The 18,795-nt window shown below is 43.1% G+C and overlaps 1 protein-coding gene across 2 annotated transcripts; it reads right to left on the bottom strand.

The window, feature by feature from the left end:
* Positions 1-5,627: 5,627 nt before the first annotated feature.
* slc43a2b (solute carrier family 43 member 2b) lies at positions 5,628-18,285 on the bottom strand. Of its 2 annotated transcripts, XM_015961715.3 has the most exons (13): positions 18,034-18,285; positions 14,787-15,072; positions 14,641-14,696; positions 14,483-14,559; positions 12,265-12,357; positions 10,803-10,936; positions 10,486-10,682; positions 10,264-10,407; positions 9,213-9,345; positions 7,413-7,539; positions 7,252-7,325; positions 7,024-7,147; positions 5,628-6,946 (listed from the first exon to the last, which is right to left on the bottom strand). In XM_015961715.3, the coding sequence occupies exons 1-13, from the start codon at positions 18,191-18,193 to the stop codon at positions 6,785-6,787; spliced, it is 1,767 nt and encodes a 588-aa protein (XP_015817201.1). In that variant the 5' UTR covers positions 18,194-18,285; the 3' UTR covers positions 5,628-6,784. The 2 variants fall into 2 exon arrangements, with proteins under 2 accessions (XP_015817201.1, XP_054586862.1); XM_054730887.2 differs by lacking the exons at positions 14,483-14,559; positions 18,034-18,285 and having other exon boundaries at positions 14,787-15,035.
* Between the last annotated feature and the right edge of the window lie 510 nt (positions 18,286-18,795).

Below are 18,795 nucleotides of genomic sequence, written 5' to 3'. Positions count from 1 at the left end.
TCTTTCCTCCATGAACCTTCATTTTGAAGAGTGTGCCACACAATGCGTCACGATGACGGCGATGACGTAAAAGCGTGGTTCACCATCAGCGGATGAAACGGGGACCACCGCTGGCACAGATCGGTCATCTCTCTAAATCCTTTAAAAAACTGTGCTGTATCCGATTATCTGCCTCCTCTCTGCATGACTGGCATAACTTTACAGCCTTTCTTATTTTAACGATGGATGGTTTTGAAACAATTACAGCCGCAACATGAATTTATTTATGGATTAAAAGCTGATTTGTAATATTTTGAAGGTCCCCTGGAGGTCGTGTGATTGCGCTATAAGGTCCTGCAACAGGTCCCTAATCCAGTCCTGCAGATCTCTGGAAGTGCGTGAGTCTAAAATTACGTAACAGGGGGCCGCTGCTGTATTTATAGCGCTTCTGTATCCGTTTGCCAACAGTCACATATCCTGGACCTCTTTGGCTCCTATCCGTTGATTTATCCTGCAGCTACTGAAGATGTGGCCTCCTCCCAGATTTCCATTAAATATTCAAATGAATGAAACACTTAGATAAACTGTACACACAAAATAAATTCTTTACAGTTCTCGATTTAAGTTTTACCCATTCCAGGCTTTTATTTGAACACACATTTCTTTCATTCATATATTTATTGTGTCTCATTTATTTAACTTTAACTTCTCAATACAGATGTGCTGAGAAATAGCCTTTCAGTAGGATGCATGTTGGGTGACAAGTGGACAGCAAATAATAATAATAATAATAATAATAATAATAATAATAATAATAATAATAATAATGTGGATGCATGCATCATTTCCTGTCCTTAAATTCATTCCTGAATAGTTTTTTGCATTTTTATTCGTGAGAAAACAATGCACCTGTAGGGGAAGCATTAGGGAAATAATAATCACCAACACCACATTGGTCGCCTGATCACTGCTCATAATGTTTAGAAACATAGTCTGAGTGGATGCAGTTCTCTGTCAGCTATTCACAATAAACAAAGACCTTTACTGCAAAACTGTGTTTTTAGCAGCTTAGCAATAATAAACAGCACACATGTCATGTGCTAAGGATCTAAGATTAGTTTGGAAATATGTGACCAACCCAAGCTCCCACAATGCGGCTCAAAAATTGAAGCAATCCCGGAAGTGCCAAAATTGCAGTTCCACCCTCATCCACTGGGGGCGTGTGTCAGAAGCGAGCAAATCCTCATTGACTCCCATGTTAAAAATACCAATTTCACAGCAGAAATAAACATGTTTACAGCCTGGTTCCAAAACATGTTTTTTGTTTAAATTACCTAGTTTACACTCATGACAACTGTGAGGGGGGTGATTTTTTTTCTCACTCTTCTGTTTAAGTGTATTAAAGCCTAAAATTCTGTATAATTAATGAGCATCAGACCCACGTGACCACAGAGCTAGCTCCGTGGAAAGGCCTCAGTAGAGCCTCGGTCTGGCTTGGAAACTGTTCCGGGATTTTGAGTCTCCGTGTTTGTGCATTCGTTTTTGGATATTTTTTGTGCAATTGTTGGACAAAACGACTTGCTGTGGCATTAATTGCACTGATAGAGCGTCCAAGGAGTCTCCACTTCATTTTTTTCGGTAAGTAAAATTATATTTATGTATTTTAGGTCACTGCAGAGCTGAGCTTAGATTTTAACATGTACTGTTTAACCATGAAATTTAAATGTAATAGGGTAAAACCCAGTGCATTTAACATAATGCTGCACTTTAGAAAATGGGTTGAAATATAACATGTTGGTGGAGCTGGGTTCCGACTATCGGCTTGTGGAGCTCTCGGGAGACCTCTGTTTTCCACCCGTTTCTCCCCTCCCCGCAGCTCGGCGCATCTCTGTCTGCTGTGCGGGCTGCCGGCCGGCTTGTGGTTCTCCCCTCCCCAGCGTTAGCTTTGGGTTAGCTTCAGGTTAGCTTGTAGCTAGTTTGACCGGGTGTCGTCAGTTGATCCCAGCCTTACAGCCCCACCCTCAGCTCCACCTCTCTTCCCTTTTGTGGAATTGTCTGGGCTTGACGGAACCTGTGACACGGTCAAAATGGCGGTGGTGGCCACCTCCTATTTATCTTCAAAAATATGTTATTGAAGCATTTGGAAACCCATTGTCCAAAATTTATATGTTGATGGACCAACCTGCTAACCATGGAAGGGTTTATTCCACTTGTGGTTGTGTCAGAACAGCAGCACTCCAGCAGCACCTCTTCCCTGCCATGAGCGATGCTTTCTCACATCTCATTTCAGGTGGTGAGAGTTGCTAATAACGCGCTAGAACATTAAAAAAGGTGACAGAAAAATTCACTCAGTTCTAGAACAAACAACCTGCTAGTTGTGAAATAGAATTTGTGCAAAATATGTTCAGACCGATCATCTGAGTAATCCCTGGTTTAAGTCAGATTAAACAGCCTGACAAGAAAATTCCTGTTGTGTTTTGAAAAGTAATTGAGACGTGCCATTTAAATCAAGCAATCAATCAATCAGTCAACTTTATTTATATAGGACTTAATCATACATTACATGCAACTCTAAGTGCTTAACAAATTAAAAAGGCCCTGCATACCCACATTCCCTCCCATCCCCAGAATTTAAAAAACAGTCTGACCATAAAAACCCCTTCACAACACTCAGACTTGTGCGTGCGTGTGTGTCCTCCGACACACACACACACACACACACACACACACACACACACACACACACACACACACACACACACACACACACACACACACACACACACACACACACACACACACACACATACATACATGCCCCCTTCCCCATGGTAAAAAAGAACATGATTGGCTGAGATCAGATGAGCCAGACCAGTTAAGATAAGGATAAGGAAACGCCATCAGGGGAGCCATCCACCCCGACAGCAGCAGATCCACAGCAGCAGCCGAGGCACAGACACCGGGTGCCCAGGGCAGGGAGGGCAGAGTCCCCCCACCACCACCCAGGCACACATGTGGGCCATCCCCATCTGTACCGGGTCGGCCCGGGCCGGGTAGCCCCAGTCGGCCCCCAGCCTGGCCCGGGTGATTCCACACATCCTTGCCTTAAGCCCATGTGGGCTGATTCTACCCACCAATCAGAGGCTTGCTCTAATGGAAGGTGTGAATTTGCTGTCAGCAGTGGGTGTGTTGGCCCTGGTCGGCCTGAAGCAGACCCCCTCGAGAAGAGGGCTGAGAATGAGCCTTGGTTGGCCCAGAAAAATACCAGGCCACCCAGATATGTAAACAACCTACGCTACCCGACCCGGGTCGACCCGGTACAGATGGGAATGGCCCAATGGAAAACACCCAGGCCGCCACAGCTGACCACCACCATCGGGGCAGAGGGCTCCCACAGAGGAAGCACTGGAAAATGGTTAAATTAAGGTTAAAATATAAAATCCAAAGGGCTAAAATGAGAATTGTAATATAAAAAGTTATATAGATATTAAAATAATGTTGATCATAAATCAAGGTAAAAAACTGTTTTAAAAGCACGTATAAAGAAAAAATACATTAAATAAATAAAATAAATAGATAAAATAAGTGGCATTGTGATTCTGTGTCAGATGATAATGACTGGAACTTATGTTTCAGTCATTTTTAGATGAATCAAAACTCATCAGTCATAGAAAAGGTTAGTTGAAAAGCCATTTTTCCCCAAAACGTACAAAGTTTAGGGCAGAACATCACCCAATAATGTTTTCATGAATATAGAGAATACACTTTTGTAGGTTTACTCAGCAAACACGTGATGACCGGCAGGATTTGGAGAGTAAAGCCTAGTTTATGATTCTTCGTCTGCGTCGGTACGGAGACACGCAACGCCATTATCCGTCCTTGCGAGGGATCTCTCCAGCAGGCTCGCAAGAACGGACGGAGTCGAGCTCTCTTTTCTAAACATCCGTCTAAAGAGATGGAGAACGCAAGCTTGTGATTGGTCAGGACACCGCTTTTGTCAACAGCAGCGCCATTGCACCCTCAAAAACAAAGATATCTAGCAGCAGACATGAAGCAGACTGAATAATACCTCATGGAAAAAACTCTAAAACATGAATGATTATTCACCCGTGACTGCGGAAGTGAAAAGGTATAGGCAGCAAGCGTTTTATTTTTGTGAGTGACGGAAAGGGTGGGTTTAGAGGTGGCGAGCACATGAAGAGGTGGAGGAGAATGAGGGACAAATTTGTCCGTGTTAAAAAGTCTCTGAAATAGATAAACACAATAAAAACACAATTAAATGCACTATATTGGACCGGATACATGATGTTGTTCTGCGGCAGGGCCACAGGGAATTGCTTTGCAACACTCCCCAGGAGACGGAGAAGTATGAGGGCAAAACGCTTCCGTCAATCCGTGCGTGTCTCTCCCTCGTGGCGCTGACACAGAAGCATAAACCAAGCTTTATTTCCTGGTAGTTGGACATCTCGCCTCTGATTGGATAACAGCAGCACAACCACTGACTCAATTTTTTCTGCAACATTGATGTTTTATCTCCACAAATGACACAAGCCTGAAAAGGTTCTGCCATGTGGTGGAGTTGCTAATGCTAACGGTTAGGTCCTAGTAGCTCTGCTCTCTCCTGGATGTTAGATCAACAACAGCCTTCCCTGCAGCAAGCCAAGATGGGTGAGTCCATGAATGATTATTTTCAGTGGGATTTAGCTCTCACTGGCATTTTCCCTTATATTTTCTATCGGCAGCTAATGGAGGAAATAGGGGTAGAAAGCTACTTTCATGCTTAGTAAAAGACGATTTCTCAGTGAACTTGGCTGATCAAAACTTGCCGATTAGCTCAGGCTTCATTGTCTTTCTGACCCCCAAATTCCACTACCTCCGCTCCGACACGAACGCCGGAGCAAAATCGGTCCCGTTGTAGTCAATCAGAGCAATTCCACTACTGTGGCCGTGCTCCAGCAGTACGGCGCCGTGCGCCGCCCTCTGTTCCAGCGTCCGGCAAAAATAGAATCGATCCTATTTTCGCCGGACGCCGGAGCACCTCCGCAATAAATGGACAGAAATCACAACGGCCCAACAGGAAAAGGAGCAAGCACAACTTCCATTTTTCACAATAAATCGATAAACAAAAGGCGTTTTTTGTTTCATACGCACAGGTTTAACAACTTTTAACAACTATCAATGGCGGCTGAAGTTTAAATGCACAAAAGTAAGCCATAAATACAGTTTCTACTGTCAAAGTAGTCACACTTTGTTGATCCAAACACTGCTGACCTCTCAACACAAATGATGGGCAGATTAAACAGTTCATTTCGATGCTTCTCCCACACAACGGGTGTTTGGATCTACCTTCCGCGTTTATTGCTCGGACTGTATCGCAAGATCTCGAAAATCCAGTGCATGCTTGTTTGCCCACCTCAGGTCTCCGCACCAGAGCGGAGCAGTTGTAGAGCGGGTACCAGTAAAAATTGAGTTCGGAAGCGAGCGGCTGCGGAAGGCGGGGGCGGAGCGGAGCGGAGGTAGTGGAATTTGGGGGTTATTGTAAACTGCTAATACTGCCCTCTGCTGTTAGGTTGCAAATTAAAGCTGTAGTCAAGAACTTTTCCACTATTTATCAAAGGTTGTCAAATTACACAATTTATGGAGACTGGTGAGCAATGAATGAAAGCACACTCTTTATTTCCTCCCACAAATGTTTCCACTTTCAACATGGAACCCTCAATTAAAAAATATCTTTTCTTTAGCTTCAGCAGTGGCAGAGGGCGCTCCATCCAAATAAAACCCTGCACTACATGACACCCAAGCAACATTGTACAGTCTGAACACACCAAGAACTTCCAGATGAACATGCATAACAGAACACACACACTTCAGAAGATTCTGTGGTGAGATTTCTCAAGGCCAAAGGCGTCTAGAGAAAGTGCCGCCATGAGCTGAGTCTGCGCCGAAGAAGGCGGGTAAAAGTGCTGCTTTTCTCATGACATCAGGCAAAAAGACCGGAGGAAACACCCGAGCTGTAGCATTATGAGTTCCTGCATTAAATAAATGGAAATAATTTGTTTCAATGACGCTTGTGAACATTTGACGATCTACTGTCTGCTTTTACACAATGACACCTCCATTAAATGTATAAAACCTCTAAAGCATTAAACAAAATAAATACTCTAAACAAACATCTTTTTTTTTTTTTAGAAAAGCATCCCAGTTTACTTAATTTCTAGTCAGGAAATCCTGACGATCCTCCAGCACTACAGCATGTTCATCAGATGTTAGCGTTGAAACAAATCTAGGTCAACAGTCCTCGTTGTCTTTTCTACTCGTCCAAAAAAAAAAAAGCATCAGCAGCAAGTTTCTACTCTGACTTCCTAATTTACTCCTTGGCTCTTCTACACGTCTCTTGGAGAAATCCAGCTGACAGACTGATAAATAGCACCGGGTGATGAGATGAAGATTATTTTGAGTAAGTACAAACAAAAAACGGCTCATGTGGGGATACGGGAGCAGTCTAAACACTGGAAGGGGGCCATGCTCTTTTGCCACTTAAGAGAGGAAGAGCTCAGAGGATTTGGGGGAATACAGACGGCTGACGCCTCCTTCCTTTCACAGTTTCTCCTCTGTTGCGCCTCGCTTCCCTTTTACATTCTACTTCTCAGCTCTCCAACTGTCCATTGGACCAATTTCCTTGACAACATTCCCAGTAGTTTTTCACTTTGGGAATTTGCAAATTGTATGTTTGACATTTAGTTAGGCCTTTAACAAAATATTTCTCCTTTTATTTTCCGTTCCTCACTTGGTCATCATCTTCTCCCTAAACGAAGGCCTCTGGGACGTCCGAGCCATTGATTTTAATGTAGATCTTTGCATTTTCTGCTTTCCGCTGTTGCTGTTGATGAAGCGTCCGTCTGTAGCAGATCAGGTAGATAGGAAGCAAGAAGCCCAGCATACTGAGCACAAGGAGTCCAATGTTAACCTAGAGGAGGACACCAGCATTAGACAACACTGAGTGTTTAGATATATGTGTGTGTTTGGGTGTATTTCTGTTCATACCCAGAATGGATCTCCTCCCAGAGGTCCCATCATAGCTAAAAACAGAGGCTGCTGCAGGAGAGCGAAAACTGCACTGACCAGCGACTGCATCCCAGTTAAACTGCCAAACTGTGACGAGGGATATCTGAAGAAACAAAAGAAGATTCGTTAAGTGAACTGTTGAAGTTCAAGGATGATGCTTAAATATGGTCCAGATCCAATGCTTGACTCAAAGTGACTGATACGTACACAGCAGCATAAAGTCCTCCAACAGCAGAGTGAATGAATCCTCTCACCACAGTGTGCAAAATGAATGACACGATCTGACAAAATATCCAAACAACATAAAGTAACACAGATCATTCAGAATCATCCAAGAGACACAATCTGTATCAGAGGCGGACGCTCACCTGTAAAGGGAGATCAGGTATCAGGCAGGTGACTCCAAAACCCACCAACAGCACGTTTGTGAGGACAAATGCTCGCAGGGCGTTGGTCACTTTCTGTGTTTTCTTGTCCCTCCGCTTTGGTTCGTCCCTTGTAGTTAAACAGAGAGAAGTTGTAGTGTTATCACAGCTAGGTTTAAATCTCAGCTTGGTTTGGTGATCATAGGTTTGTTTCCACTACCGGAGCCTCCGGGTAATTCTACCACATGTTCGTAGCATGTGTGTGTCCCCATTTCACCAGGTGGGCCCAAAAGAACCACTTTCAGAGCACCTGAACCAGTGGTGGCTCCAAGGGGGGGGGGGGGGGGGGGGGGGGCTAGGGGGCGCTATAGCTACCCCTGAATTAGTCATTGCACCCCCATAGCACCCCCAAGTAAATGTTAGATTATTTTTTTTACAATTTAATTTTAATTTAACGTGTGGATGTGATAATATTTAATATACAAAACAAAAATAATCAGTAAATTATCATAGAGATGGTAAAAACTTAAACCAAAACAGGAAATTGATGTTAACCTATGACCTCATTTTCCACCTGCGAACGAGTGAAAGGTAGAGCTAGTGGTAAAATGGATCGGTTTTATTTGCCCACATTTCCACGGGTTCAGTCAGAAACGAATGACTCTTTGGAAGTGATCTCAGACCCACAAAACCCTACGGATCTGGAAGAAGAGAGTCAAACCTCAACCGCCGCAGCAGTCGAGGGTTTTGCCGCTGGAAATGCTAACACTAGCATTAGCTAACCTTGCAACACTATAGATGTTTTTTTGTGTGGCTGTATGTGTTTATGATTTCATGGAAAAGTCAGCGATTGTTCATGTGTTTAGGATGTATATTAATGATTGTTTTAGGTGTTGTTGAGGTTTTGTGCACGCATGTGTATCTGCTAGTGTTGAAGGTGTTTTAGAGAACAGTAGGTACGCATGACCACTTCCTTCATAGCACCCTCAATAAAAAGACTAGCTCCTTCATAGCACCTGCAGAAAAAATCTTCTGGAGCCGCCACTGACCTGAACTAGGGTATGAAATCAGAAATGGCCCGGGAGAGTCACTGGGGAGGACTTTTGGTTAGCTTATGTTGATTAATTGTAACTCAGTAGGAAGTTACATTGGTAGCCATCGCTAAACAACCAGCATTTGTAAAATTGGAAGAGCTGCTGGTGAAGCAGAATGGAAGAAAAAGCAAATAAGTACCATTCACACTGTTTAAAAATCGTTGTTTCAAACTCCTAACATCGAAGAAATGCGATGGAAATCCCCTCACAACGCTGTCATTATTAGCCTCTTTAAAACACCAAATAGTTCCTGAGCGCAGCCACTGCAGCTCACCCCCGTGGGGATGGGTCAAATACGGATATGTAATCTCCCCCTGTGTGTGATGATGACTTATGGGACTTTAAGGTGTACATTCAATGCTCTTAATGTCCACTGATGGTTTGTGACGCTGATCAGTGAAGTCACTAACTGCTGAAACGGGGATATTCTGATGTCTTAGAAAAGTGTTGAAACAGCCAAGTTTGTTTGGATACACAACGGCCGACGGGGCTAAGCTATTTCCTGTCACCGACCCAGAACTCCCGTAGCGGGAAACACGTGTAAAGACATAACGCTTGTCTCATCCAGAAGAGCCTTCAGCTCACTGTTGCCACAGTTCACTTTTACACTCTTACTGAGTGAATGTGGATTTAAAATAAATATTTTAGGCAGAGCTTTTATTGTTCTTTGTAATAACACCCCCCCCCCCCCCCCCCAGATTTGACTCACTTGCTGAAGGGCTCCTTGTCGTCGTCGCCATCATCACACTCCTTCAGTTTCCAGTCCATGATCTGACCAATCACAGGGGTCGTCATCAGACAAAGCAGCTGCAGCACGCCAAAGATGGACGAGTACAGACTCACTGGGAACCAGAACCAGGATATTATAATTGATTAGGAATACTGGGAATTTTTCTTCAAAAACGTAAGAAGTTCTGGTGTTGAGACATTGCTGGGAGAGGACGAAGGGTTTTCTCTTGCCTGGGTAATTTCTGCGGTACAGTTAATAATTAGTCCATATCAAGTACAACAACAAGGTTGTTCAAAAGTCAATAAGACGCCATTAGGAGGGGGATATGCGCCTCGGAGAGCAGTGGTACATGAAGTGTGAATGATGTGAAATGGATGCTCTGCTGGTTCTTGGGGAAGGACGTTGGTTAATGAATAAACTAATGGTGGTTTCGGAGCGAAGCTGAACAACTGAAGGGTTATTAGTTAAAGCAACCACATCAGCTGACAGAAAACTAGCAGCTAAAGCAAAAACAAAGGTCAGGGAGTGGATCAAGTGACCATGGACGTAATTTTCACTTTAGAAGTGGGGGGGGGGGGGCATGGGGGTGGGGGGTAATCTTTGCTGTATGCTCTAATGGGAAACAGGCTTCAAAACAAACGGTTGTTTTCCGCTTGGTCCTAGAGCTCAACCAGTGTCAATTTAACATAGCGTAATGTTGTTTTTGGATGGTAAAAAGTGCAGGGGTCAAAACTTGACTTTGGAAAAAGTGTGTGTGTGTGTGGGGGGGGGGGGGGGGGGGGGGGGGGCATGTCCCCCCAGTCCCCCCCCCCCCAAAATTACATCCATGCGAGTGACCTTGACGAAACTAGTAGTTAAATTCTGTACGACCAGCTGGATATTGACAAACCTAATACTTTATAATCTACTGATTTTATCTTACCAACTTCCATCCTTTCAGCTGAAAATTCAATGAAATCAAATAAATTAAAAATTGTCATTTTTTTTTATAAAGACAAATGGTTACAGGAGGTAATGCACTCAAACAAACCTGTATTGAGGTCTCCATCACAGAGCGACTCCAGGACACTGTTCATGGCCCCCATGTAGAACAAGAGGCGGAGCTGAGTGATGCACATGGTCAGCGCACTTAGCAGGAAGATGGGGCTCATGATGCTCTTCAGGAATGACTCGGCTATGGTGGGGGAAAAGATGAAATGATAAAAAATTCCAGTAACAATAGGATGTTTTATGAATATGAATGAAGACTTACATTCTTCCTGTGGCTTGCTGCTCATTTCCAGGTCCGTAGTGGAGAGGCAGAGGTTGCGTCCGTCATTAGCAACCACCTCTTTCTGTTTCACATTGTTGCTCACGCTCAGACGACGGCCCACTGTGGTCACCTGCCGATAGAACTGCTTCCCAGTGATTTTATGGTCAAAGCCCAGCCAGCTAAACTTGATCTTCACTCTGAGAAGACAAAGAAGAAACCAGCGATGTTGCTTAAAATCTTTTAATTCCCAAGCTTGGTGCAAGACCTTGTGTATCAAGTGTACATGTAACATCTCTGTCTGCATGTGGGCTACTAACGTGTAGTCCATGTCTTCTGGTCCTGGGAATGGTTCTAGAGGCCAGTTGAAATAGCAGTTAAGGAAGACCAGACCAGCACAAGCAGCCCATACCACCAGTATGGTGATAAAAGAAATGCCCAAATCATAGATGACCTGCAGACAAAATGTAACACAAACGTTAAAGGGAAATTTAGGAATTCACAATTTTTAAACTTGAAAAGTAATTTCTGGACCAATAAAAAATAATGAATAAATACAATTTTTTATGTCTTCATGGCATTCATGTTGTTATATAATTCCATAAAAATTCATTTATATTATATTAACATTAGACTGCATATAATTGTGTTTGATTAACTGAAATATTTCTATTATTTTTCATATTTCCTTGGTAAACTGATTTAACATGAATGGCAGCAAACTGTATACATTATACTGCTCCCTTAATAAATCAGACAACTGAAGAATAGCAGAGCAGCAAGTTTTGAATTTGAATCAGTCTTTTAAAGGAGTGAGTGACTCGTTTAATCAGTACATTTGCAGTGGTCTCTAGTAGGAATGAATGCCTTACAAGTCGTTCTCGGGGGGGGGGGGGGGGGGGGGGGGGGAATGTCCCGGTGCACCATTTCTCAGACCTAAAAGTTGCCCACATCACAGCTGAGCTTCAGACGACAGCTTTTCTTGATATTTTCACATCTTGCCCCCAGATTGGATAACAGCAACGTGACCCTACCACTAACTTGCCACATGGATGTTTTATCTCCGTAAATAACACAAACCTTGAGGAGCGTCTGTCATGCGGTGAAGTTGCTAATGCTAACGGTTAGCTTCTACTAGACGAGAAGTTCTCTGCTGATTCCTGGACGTTGAAACAACAACAGCCCTCCCTGTCATGAGTCAAGACGGGCGAGTCCATGAATATTAAGTGTGACGTAGATCAATTAGGCTTTTAAAATCCTAGTTTCACTGTCTGTTTTCTATCAAAAGCTAATGCAGGAGATAGGTGTAGGAGACTATTTTTATGTTCAACCTGCATGAAAAAGTGACTTATTATAATCAGAAAAAAACCTTGTAAAAATGGTTTTCCAGTCAACCACACCTTTAAGGGCTCAAACATTAATCAGTAAAAAAAAAGCTTCCTTTTCTAATAAATCTAATGGTTAATTTTATTTTAACAAGATGGACAAAAATGTTGTTGCAAAGCAGATAACATGGCTCATAAAATTATGACTTTCCTTGTTTCTCCCATGGAACAAAAAAAGATAATCCCATGAAATATAATGTACTACCATAGATTAAACCACCCATTTGTATATAGAACGAAGCAGGCTCAACATGAAATCTCTGTAGCACCAAACGTCATTGTGCACATTATTGCAGCGGAAGGATCATCCAGCAACACTCACAAAGCAATGTGTTTAAATGTAACGTTTTATTTACTTACTTATTATTATTATTATTATTATTATTATTATTTTTACCTTGACACCAGGGAAGGTGACAGCAGAGGATGCATAAGAGCCAATCATCAGGGCAATGAAGGTTGAACGGAGGTCTCCAAACATGTTAGGGAGCTAAAAAATAACAACAACAAAAAACCCATAATATGCACAACATTCATAGGTGAATTTACGTCCAACTAACTATGAACATAAAGTACAGTCAGCTGCACTTATTAGATGCGGAGGAGAGAATGGGGGCACCGTGAAAATGATGCCCACTGACACTGAGGTCAGAGGTCACAATGGGAACCAGTTATCAAGCAGACCCACTCCACATCCAAGAAATGAAAGAAAAACACAACACAGAGACACGGAACTGGTAAAAGCAACATAAAACAGCATCGCGTCACACACACAGCTCTCCAACAGCCTGCAGACGGATGCTGCACAGCTGAAACAGTCAGAGGGGGGTGACGGAGGTGAAGGACATATAAGGTGGTGAGGGAGATGAGTTCATTTTTTGTTTATGTCTTTGATGGCTGTGAGGCAGTGGGCTGCAGCACGCTCCAACATTGAGACATTCACGAGCCGCTCTGTTCAACAAGAGAGCGAGCAACAACAAGCTTGTTTAGTTACGCAACTCCAGACATGGCTAAGCTAAATGTGGAGCCAGTTTACACCAGCACTATGATCCTAAATGACTAAAACCGGAATAGAAGCTGCCGGATGAACCTGAAATCAAAAGATGGAGCCAACTCTGTCACCTGAGAGTTACCTAATAACCGGCTGAATAACAGCGCCTGAAGGTCTGAAGGGGAAGTTGTTTTCAAGGAGCAAAGGGTCAGGCTCGCGTACAATGATTAACCTGTCACCCGGGCTTTCTTGTGTAGTTTATCCGGTTGTTAGGGAGAAGGAGTGCGCTTGTGTGTCAGATGGAGGTTGTGATTGGCTGAACTGGAAAGAGCAAAACAAATTAGGCATTCAAGTGGATGCAAGAAACATCACATTAGGGGTAAAAATGTGGCCTGTGGTGGTCTAAAGGTAGTTTTTTTTCTTTTAACAGAGTGATTTACTAGAGAAGGAACCATCTTTAGTGGACAGCATCACCATGGTGGAGTCTTGGACTTCTGAGAAAGGTTGGGGAGGCAACAGGAGGATGAGGGATAGCAGGGAAAGAATGCAGAAGAATGGTGAAGCACTGACCCATGTGATGGCTGAAAATAACACACAATCTGTTTTGCTGCTTTGCTCTTGTATTCTTTTGGTTTTAGGGCAGATTTCTGAGCCCCACTCTAGGTTCTGATCAACTCTGGTGATGGTGCAGCTGTGCTTTTAAACATCAACAGCAGGACTGTTCAATATCGTCTTTTTTAACTGATATCCTGATATAATCTGATGTGGGCTTTCCACAGAATGGGTTAGTGGCCTGTTATGTAGACGCATTTCCGCAGCGAGCTGAGTGCCCCATCCCTCCGGGAGCATCTCAGGTGCAAATCGACAACAATTGCATTCCACACAGCTGGTCCCGCAAGGTCACAAAAGCACCAGAGAATTGTATGATCATACGTGATTTTGACATTTGCAAGGAGAAAGGAGAAAGATGGCAGTATGCATCCAAATAAGGTTTCTAGAATTTGACTAGTTAAACACCTGGAAATCTGCACCTCTTTCATTTTGAAAGCTGCTAGATGCTCTTGTGTTTGCCTTCCTGTCTGACCCGAGGTAAACTGCTGAGCTTGACACGTTCTTGAAGCATAGCGCATAGCAAATAGATTTCAAACTTAAATTTATCATTACGTTTTTGAGACGAGTCAAAAAACACGCCCGTCGACTCCTATGGCTCCCAAGGCTATGAAGGCTATTTCATTAAATATTTTGTGCAGCTTGCACAGAAAAAAAGCTGAAATCTGTAAGTTAGATGAGTTGTTTGCTTGTTTGTGCTGATGCGTCCCTTCTGTGGTGTCTTTTTAAAATAAACATAGAAGAAAGTGTTAATGAGCCATTATGATTTCCCTCTAGTCAGCCTCCTTCCCTCTCTGCTATCTGAAATTGGGAACAACGAGTTCAGCACCAGAAGAAAAACAGAGCAGCGTGAGGAATGCCAGAGCAGAACGGGTGGAAGAGGGCGAGCAGGCAGGGAGCCAGCAAACTATTGCAACAAAACACCCAAGCAAAGCGCCGCCAACATATGGAATACACATCTGGACAAACAACTGGCGGCAGGTGCAAGAGAGCAAAAGGTGGTGCAAACACTTACTGTGAGAGAGGTGAAGGTCATGCACATGCCCCCGAAGCCATTGAAAGTCAGGGCAATGAAGATGAGAACAGAGAGCTCTGCCGATGAGACAGATGTTGACTCATCAGACTGTCAGTGACCACTTTGTCAAATGGAGAGTATGGATCATTGTCACTTACCGTTTGGCTTGTAGGCTCCATAAGCAATAAGCAGGCAGGAGAACCCAAAGCATGTGCTAAAAAGAGATTAAAAAAACTCTGACATTTACAGATTTTTCTTGTCTATTCCTCCCATAATCCCATTCCTCCCATCCCTATGCCCTCACCTGCCCAGCAGTCGAAGCTTGCGAGGCCCATATTTGTCCATCACGATCCCCAACGGCAGTGTGATGGCTGAGAGCAGGAAGGAGCCTACTGTGAATGCTAGGTTCAGCATCTCATCCTGTTCTTTACAGATCAGCCACCCGTTCATCCTCAGGGGCTCTTGAGAAACCAGGGGCTTCATCTCCACACCATCTCCCAACTTCATCTTGGGCTCATCATTTTCAAAAATGTCAGCATACTCATCAGGTGGTGGCATTGGTTGGGAGAGATTGTAGCTAGAGCTGTTACCTGAGCAATGAAAAGATGGAGTTAAAAGAGACTTGTCATGACTTTTTTCTTAAGTTATAATGTTGATACAAATCCTGACGTTTTTTCACGCAAAATCTATCTCACATAGAGAAGTTTCAGCAGTTTTATTCTTGACAGTTTCAGTACCATCCAGAATGAACAGTTTCAGGACTCTGTCACTTTAAAAAAACAGGCTGGAGCTGGCCACGCCCACCCCTCCCCTGCTCAGACTGCTATAAGCTGAGAAGCTCCAATATCAGAGGGGCACAGAGTAGAGCTGCTGCTCCTCCAGCAGCTGCTGCTCTCTCTCACATGTGAAAAATGATTTTATGTACTTTCTCTGTTTATGACATCACAAACGGGGACTTTTTGAAACAGCTTGTTTTAAGCACATAATCCCTAAAACCAGATTGATGGATTTGTTTTTCACATTTGGTGTGTTTATAGAGACAGTAGAGTTGCAAATGGCAGCACAGATTATGCAAAAGAATAATTTTGCACAATATGTCCCCCTTAAATTACAGGAAATAAAAAAAACAAAGCACTGGATTCGATTCTGCATAAACAGGATCACGGGATCGTGGCACGCGAGTGGTCAGATGTGGAATGGCGGCATGGAAACGTGTGGTAGAAACCTCCAACCACAAACTTAAAACACATCAGCAGAAAATTTGCTGAGGCAGGAGATAAATTCTGAATCAGAAGCAAAAAAATTTAGTGTTGTTTTTATTTTCCTGACACTTTGGAATGTCCAGAATAAAAAAGTGATAAGTTGGCAGAGCAATTAGCTTATCAGGATCAGGGTGATAATATGAAAAGGTGCAAAAGTCCAGGAGGAGTCCATGAGATGAAGGATAAGGAGATTCGGTTTGGGAACTCAGGAGTTTCGGGATTACAGTGGAATGCCTTGATTCTAGCTTCTCATGCATGTTTCGTTACACCTGCATTTCAAAATAAAAGTCCTATAGTATTACTCAGGAGAACCAGATCACATACAATGAATATCCTATACATCACAATACATCTCAGAGTTCAGAAGGAACATTTTAGAGGGTGTTTTTTTCATCACTTGTTTAGTACCAGTCTATTTGTTCTCTTATACGGTCAGAAGAAAACAATCTATGCAACAAAACAAAGGCAGTTTTTTTTCCAAACATTGACGTCATCGGATGTGGTTTTTATTTATGAACCCAGTCACCCACATCTAAGAGGAACTGAGACCACATTGGACGAGTAGAGGGAGGTGGAGTGTACAGTCGGTAAAGACGGATCTCCCTTGCCCTGCCTCCAACATGCCTCCATCTAAAAGCTAGGTTATCCAGAGTTATCTCTGTAGTTATGCTGCTATAGGCTTAGACTGCTGGAGGATACACTGCCCACTTTCCACACTCGACTACTTTCTTCTACAATCTGCTCTTTAACTGTATTATTTCCTACTATTTCAGCTGTTAACTTTATTTGTTTCTCTAAGTGTTTTTCTCCCCAGAAGAAGCTACAATGATGTTCTGCTGAGCTGTGGTGGCCTCATGGAGGGGGCCATCGTCTAGCACACTACTGCTAACCACTTAAACATTCTCCCTCTCCTGATAATAACACTTTACTTTCCTTGACGTTGGATGTTCTACTACTAGTTTACCCATTTACTTATAGATTCACTAGAATAAATACAATAAAGTTTATCTCTCACCAAATAAAATATTTACTAAGCAATCACAATGTAACCATAGAAACATTACTGTGTGTGTGTGTGTGTGTGTGTGTGTGTGTGTGTGTGTGTGTGTGTGTGTGTGTGTGTGTGTGTGTGTGTGTGTGTGTGTGTGTGTGTGTGTGTGTGCTCTGTCTTCTTGATCCCCAGTGATTCGTGGTGGATGGCTGCTTATACTGAAGCAGGATCCTCTGGAAGTGTCTTCCTGTTGAAAAGGAGTTTTCCTCTCCACTGTCGCTAAATGCTTGCTTAGTATGAGGATTGCTGTAAAGATATTTGCTGGGTTCCTTATATAGGAAACTTTTTTTCTGATTGGCTTAATGAACTGACCTGTATTGGAATGTTTACTGTGTGAAGTGACTTGAGACGACTCTTGTCGTGATTTGGCGCTATATAAATAAACTAGAATTGAATTGAATTGAATTGTTTTTATCCCACTGTTCAACTTGTGTTTGTCCTGCTTGTGCAAAAAAAAAAAGAAAAAAAAAAGAAAAAAGAAGCCGTCACGTGCACACCACTATCATTTAATCTATATCCATTTACTGTCTTCTCTACAGGTGAACTGATTTGTGCTGCTCATCGTTTTGCTATCAGTCCCTCCCTTTATCAGTGAACTTTAAACTTTCATCATATCGGCAATAAATGCCTGACGTAGATTTTTCTTTTTCCTCGCGCGTGTCACATGCCTGAAAAGAGCCGAGGCGATCAGTTTTCACTCTTGTGTCATCAGAAAGCCAAAAAGAAAAGGAAGCGTGGGTTTTCAGGAAGTCATCTAGTCAGCATCAGAGCAAAGATATTTTCAGCAGATTTACCTTTTCTTATAATTTATTCTAAATGTCTGGTGTTTAAAAGATGGAATTTTCTTCATGCTTTCTCATTTGCTCTCCGAGGCAAGGGCATCACAAAAACAGACTTAGCAAAAGTCTAGGGGAAGAGGATCTTTAGGGGCTTTCTCAAAATAAGCCTGCAGCTTTCTTAAGTTACTGTTCACGAAACACTGGATCCCCTTTTCTCTTTCCCTTTAGACCTCTTACTTTATCTTGAATTGAACAGATCAAGTTTAATCTCTAGAGACCTCAAAACAGTCGTAGAAATCTTCATGGGAGAAACAAACTATTGTTCCAGGAGAACAGAGGAGACTGTAGTGTTGCTTCATGTCTTCTTATCTAATTCCAGTTCTCAGTTGGAGTGAATTAACTCTGTTTGCTGTGTTTTGGGTGGAAAGGAAACCCAAGAGACACAGATCTTTGACTCACCCTCCTCGTTGCAAAGGTATGAGTAGAAGCCCTCTGACTTCAGCATGATGAGAAGCGATCCCCATCCCAGCAGCACAGCAGAGAAGAGCAGATTCTCGACGATAGCGGTCACTGCCATCCACCAGCGCCTGGCGAAGGCTGTGGCCAGTGTTGGAGCCATGGTGGAGGTGGAGAGAAGCAAAGCAGCAGGAGGAGAAGAGCAAGCTGGAGGAGCTTCCCTGACGGACGCTCAGGATGAAGAGAGAATGATCACTTATCTGTGAAAGGAGACGTAGAGTTGGGAGGGGGAGGTTTTACAGCCAGCCTATCTAAAGTCAGTGAAGGACAGGAAGGCTTGGCTTCATTTAAACTTTGCACCATAAATGTTCTTCCTGTTTGGAATAAAGTATTAAAGCAGCACTTTCTGATTAATTATTAGATCCCATTAAGGTTCTATAGAGAGAACAGGACTGATTCCAATGAAAGATGATATTAACTCTCCTGCTGATCGAAAAATGAATGGATCATTCAGCTGTTGCAGTAACATCAATGAGAACGGAAAAATCATCCTTCTGAGTTCATCAACAAACTGGTCCAAACTGGACCCAGACAGAAAAGAGAACTCAACACACAGCCCTTGTCTGTTTCACTCACACAGCCACCACCTAAATGTCCTCTCATGTCCATCCAACCGAAACTTTCCTCTGTAATTACCGCTGCATCCGTAACAGGTCGCCTCACAAAGCCGGCCATTGATGGCGGTCCGGACAAAGCAGCAGATTT

This window comes from Nothobranchius furzeri, chromosome 10 (assembly GCF_043380555.1).
Source record: "Nothobranchius furzeri strain GRZ-AD chromosome 10, NfurGRZ-RIMD1, whole genome shotgun sequence".
In the NCBI taxonomy this organism is placed as follows: domain Eukaryota; kingdom Metazoa; phylum Chordata; class Actinopteri; order Cyprinodontiformes; family Nothobranchiidae; genus Nothobranchius; species Nothobranchius furzeri.
Note: the sequence above shows the minus strand (reverse complement) of the source record. Positions and strands in the feature narration are given on the sequence as shown.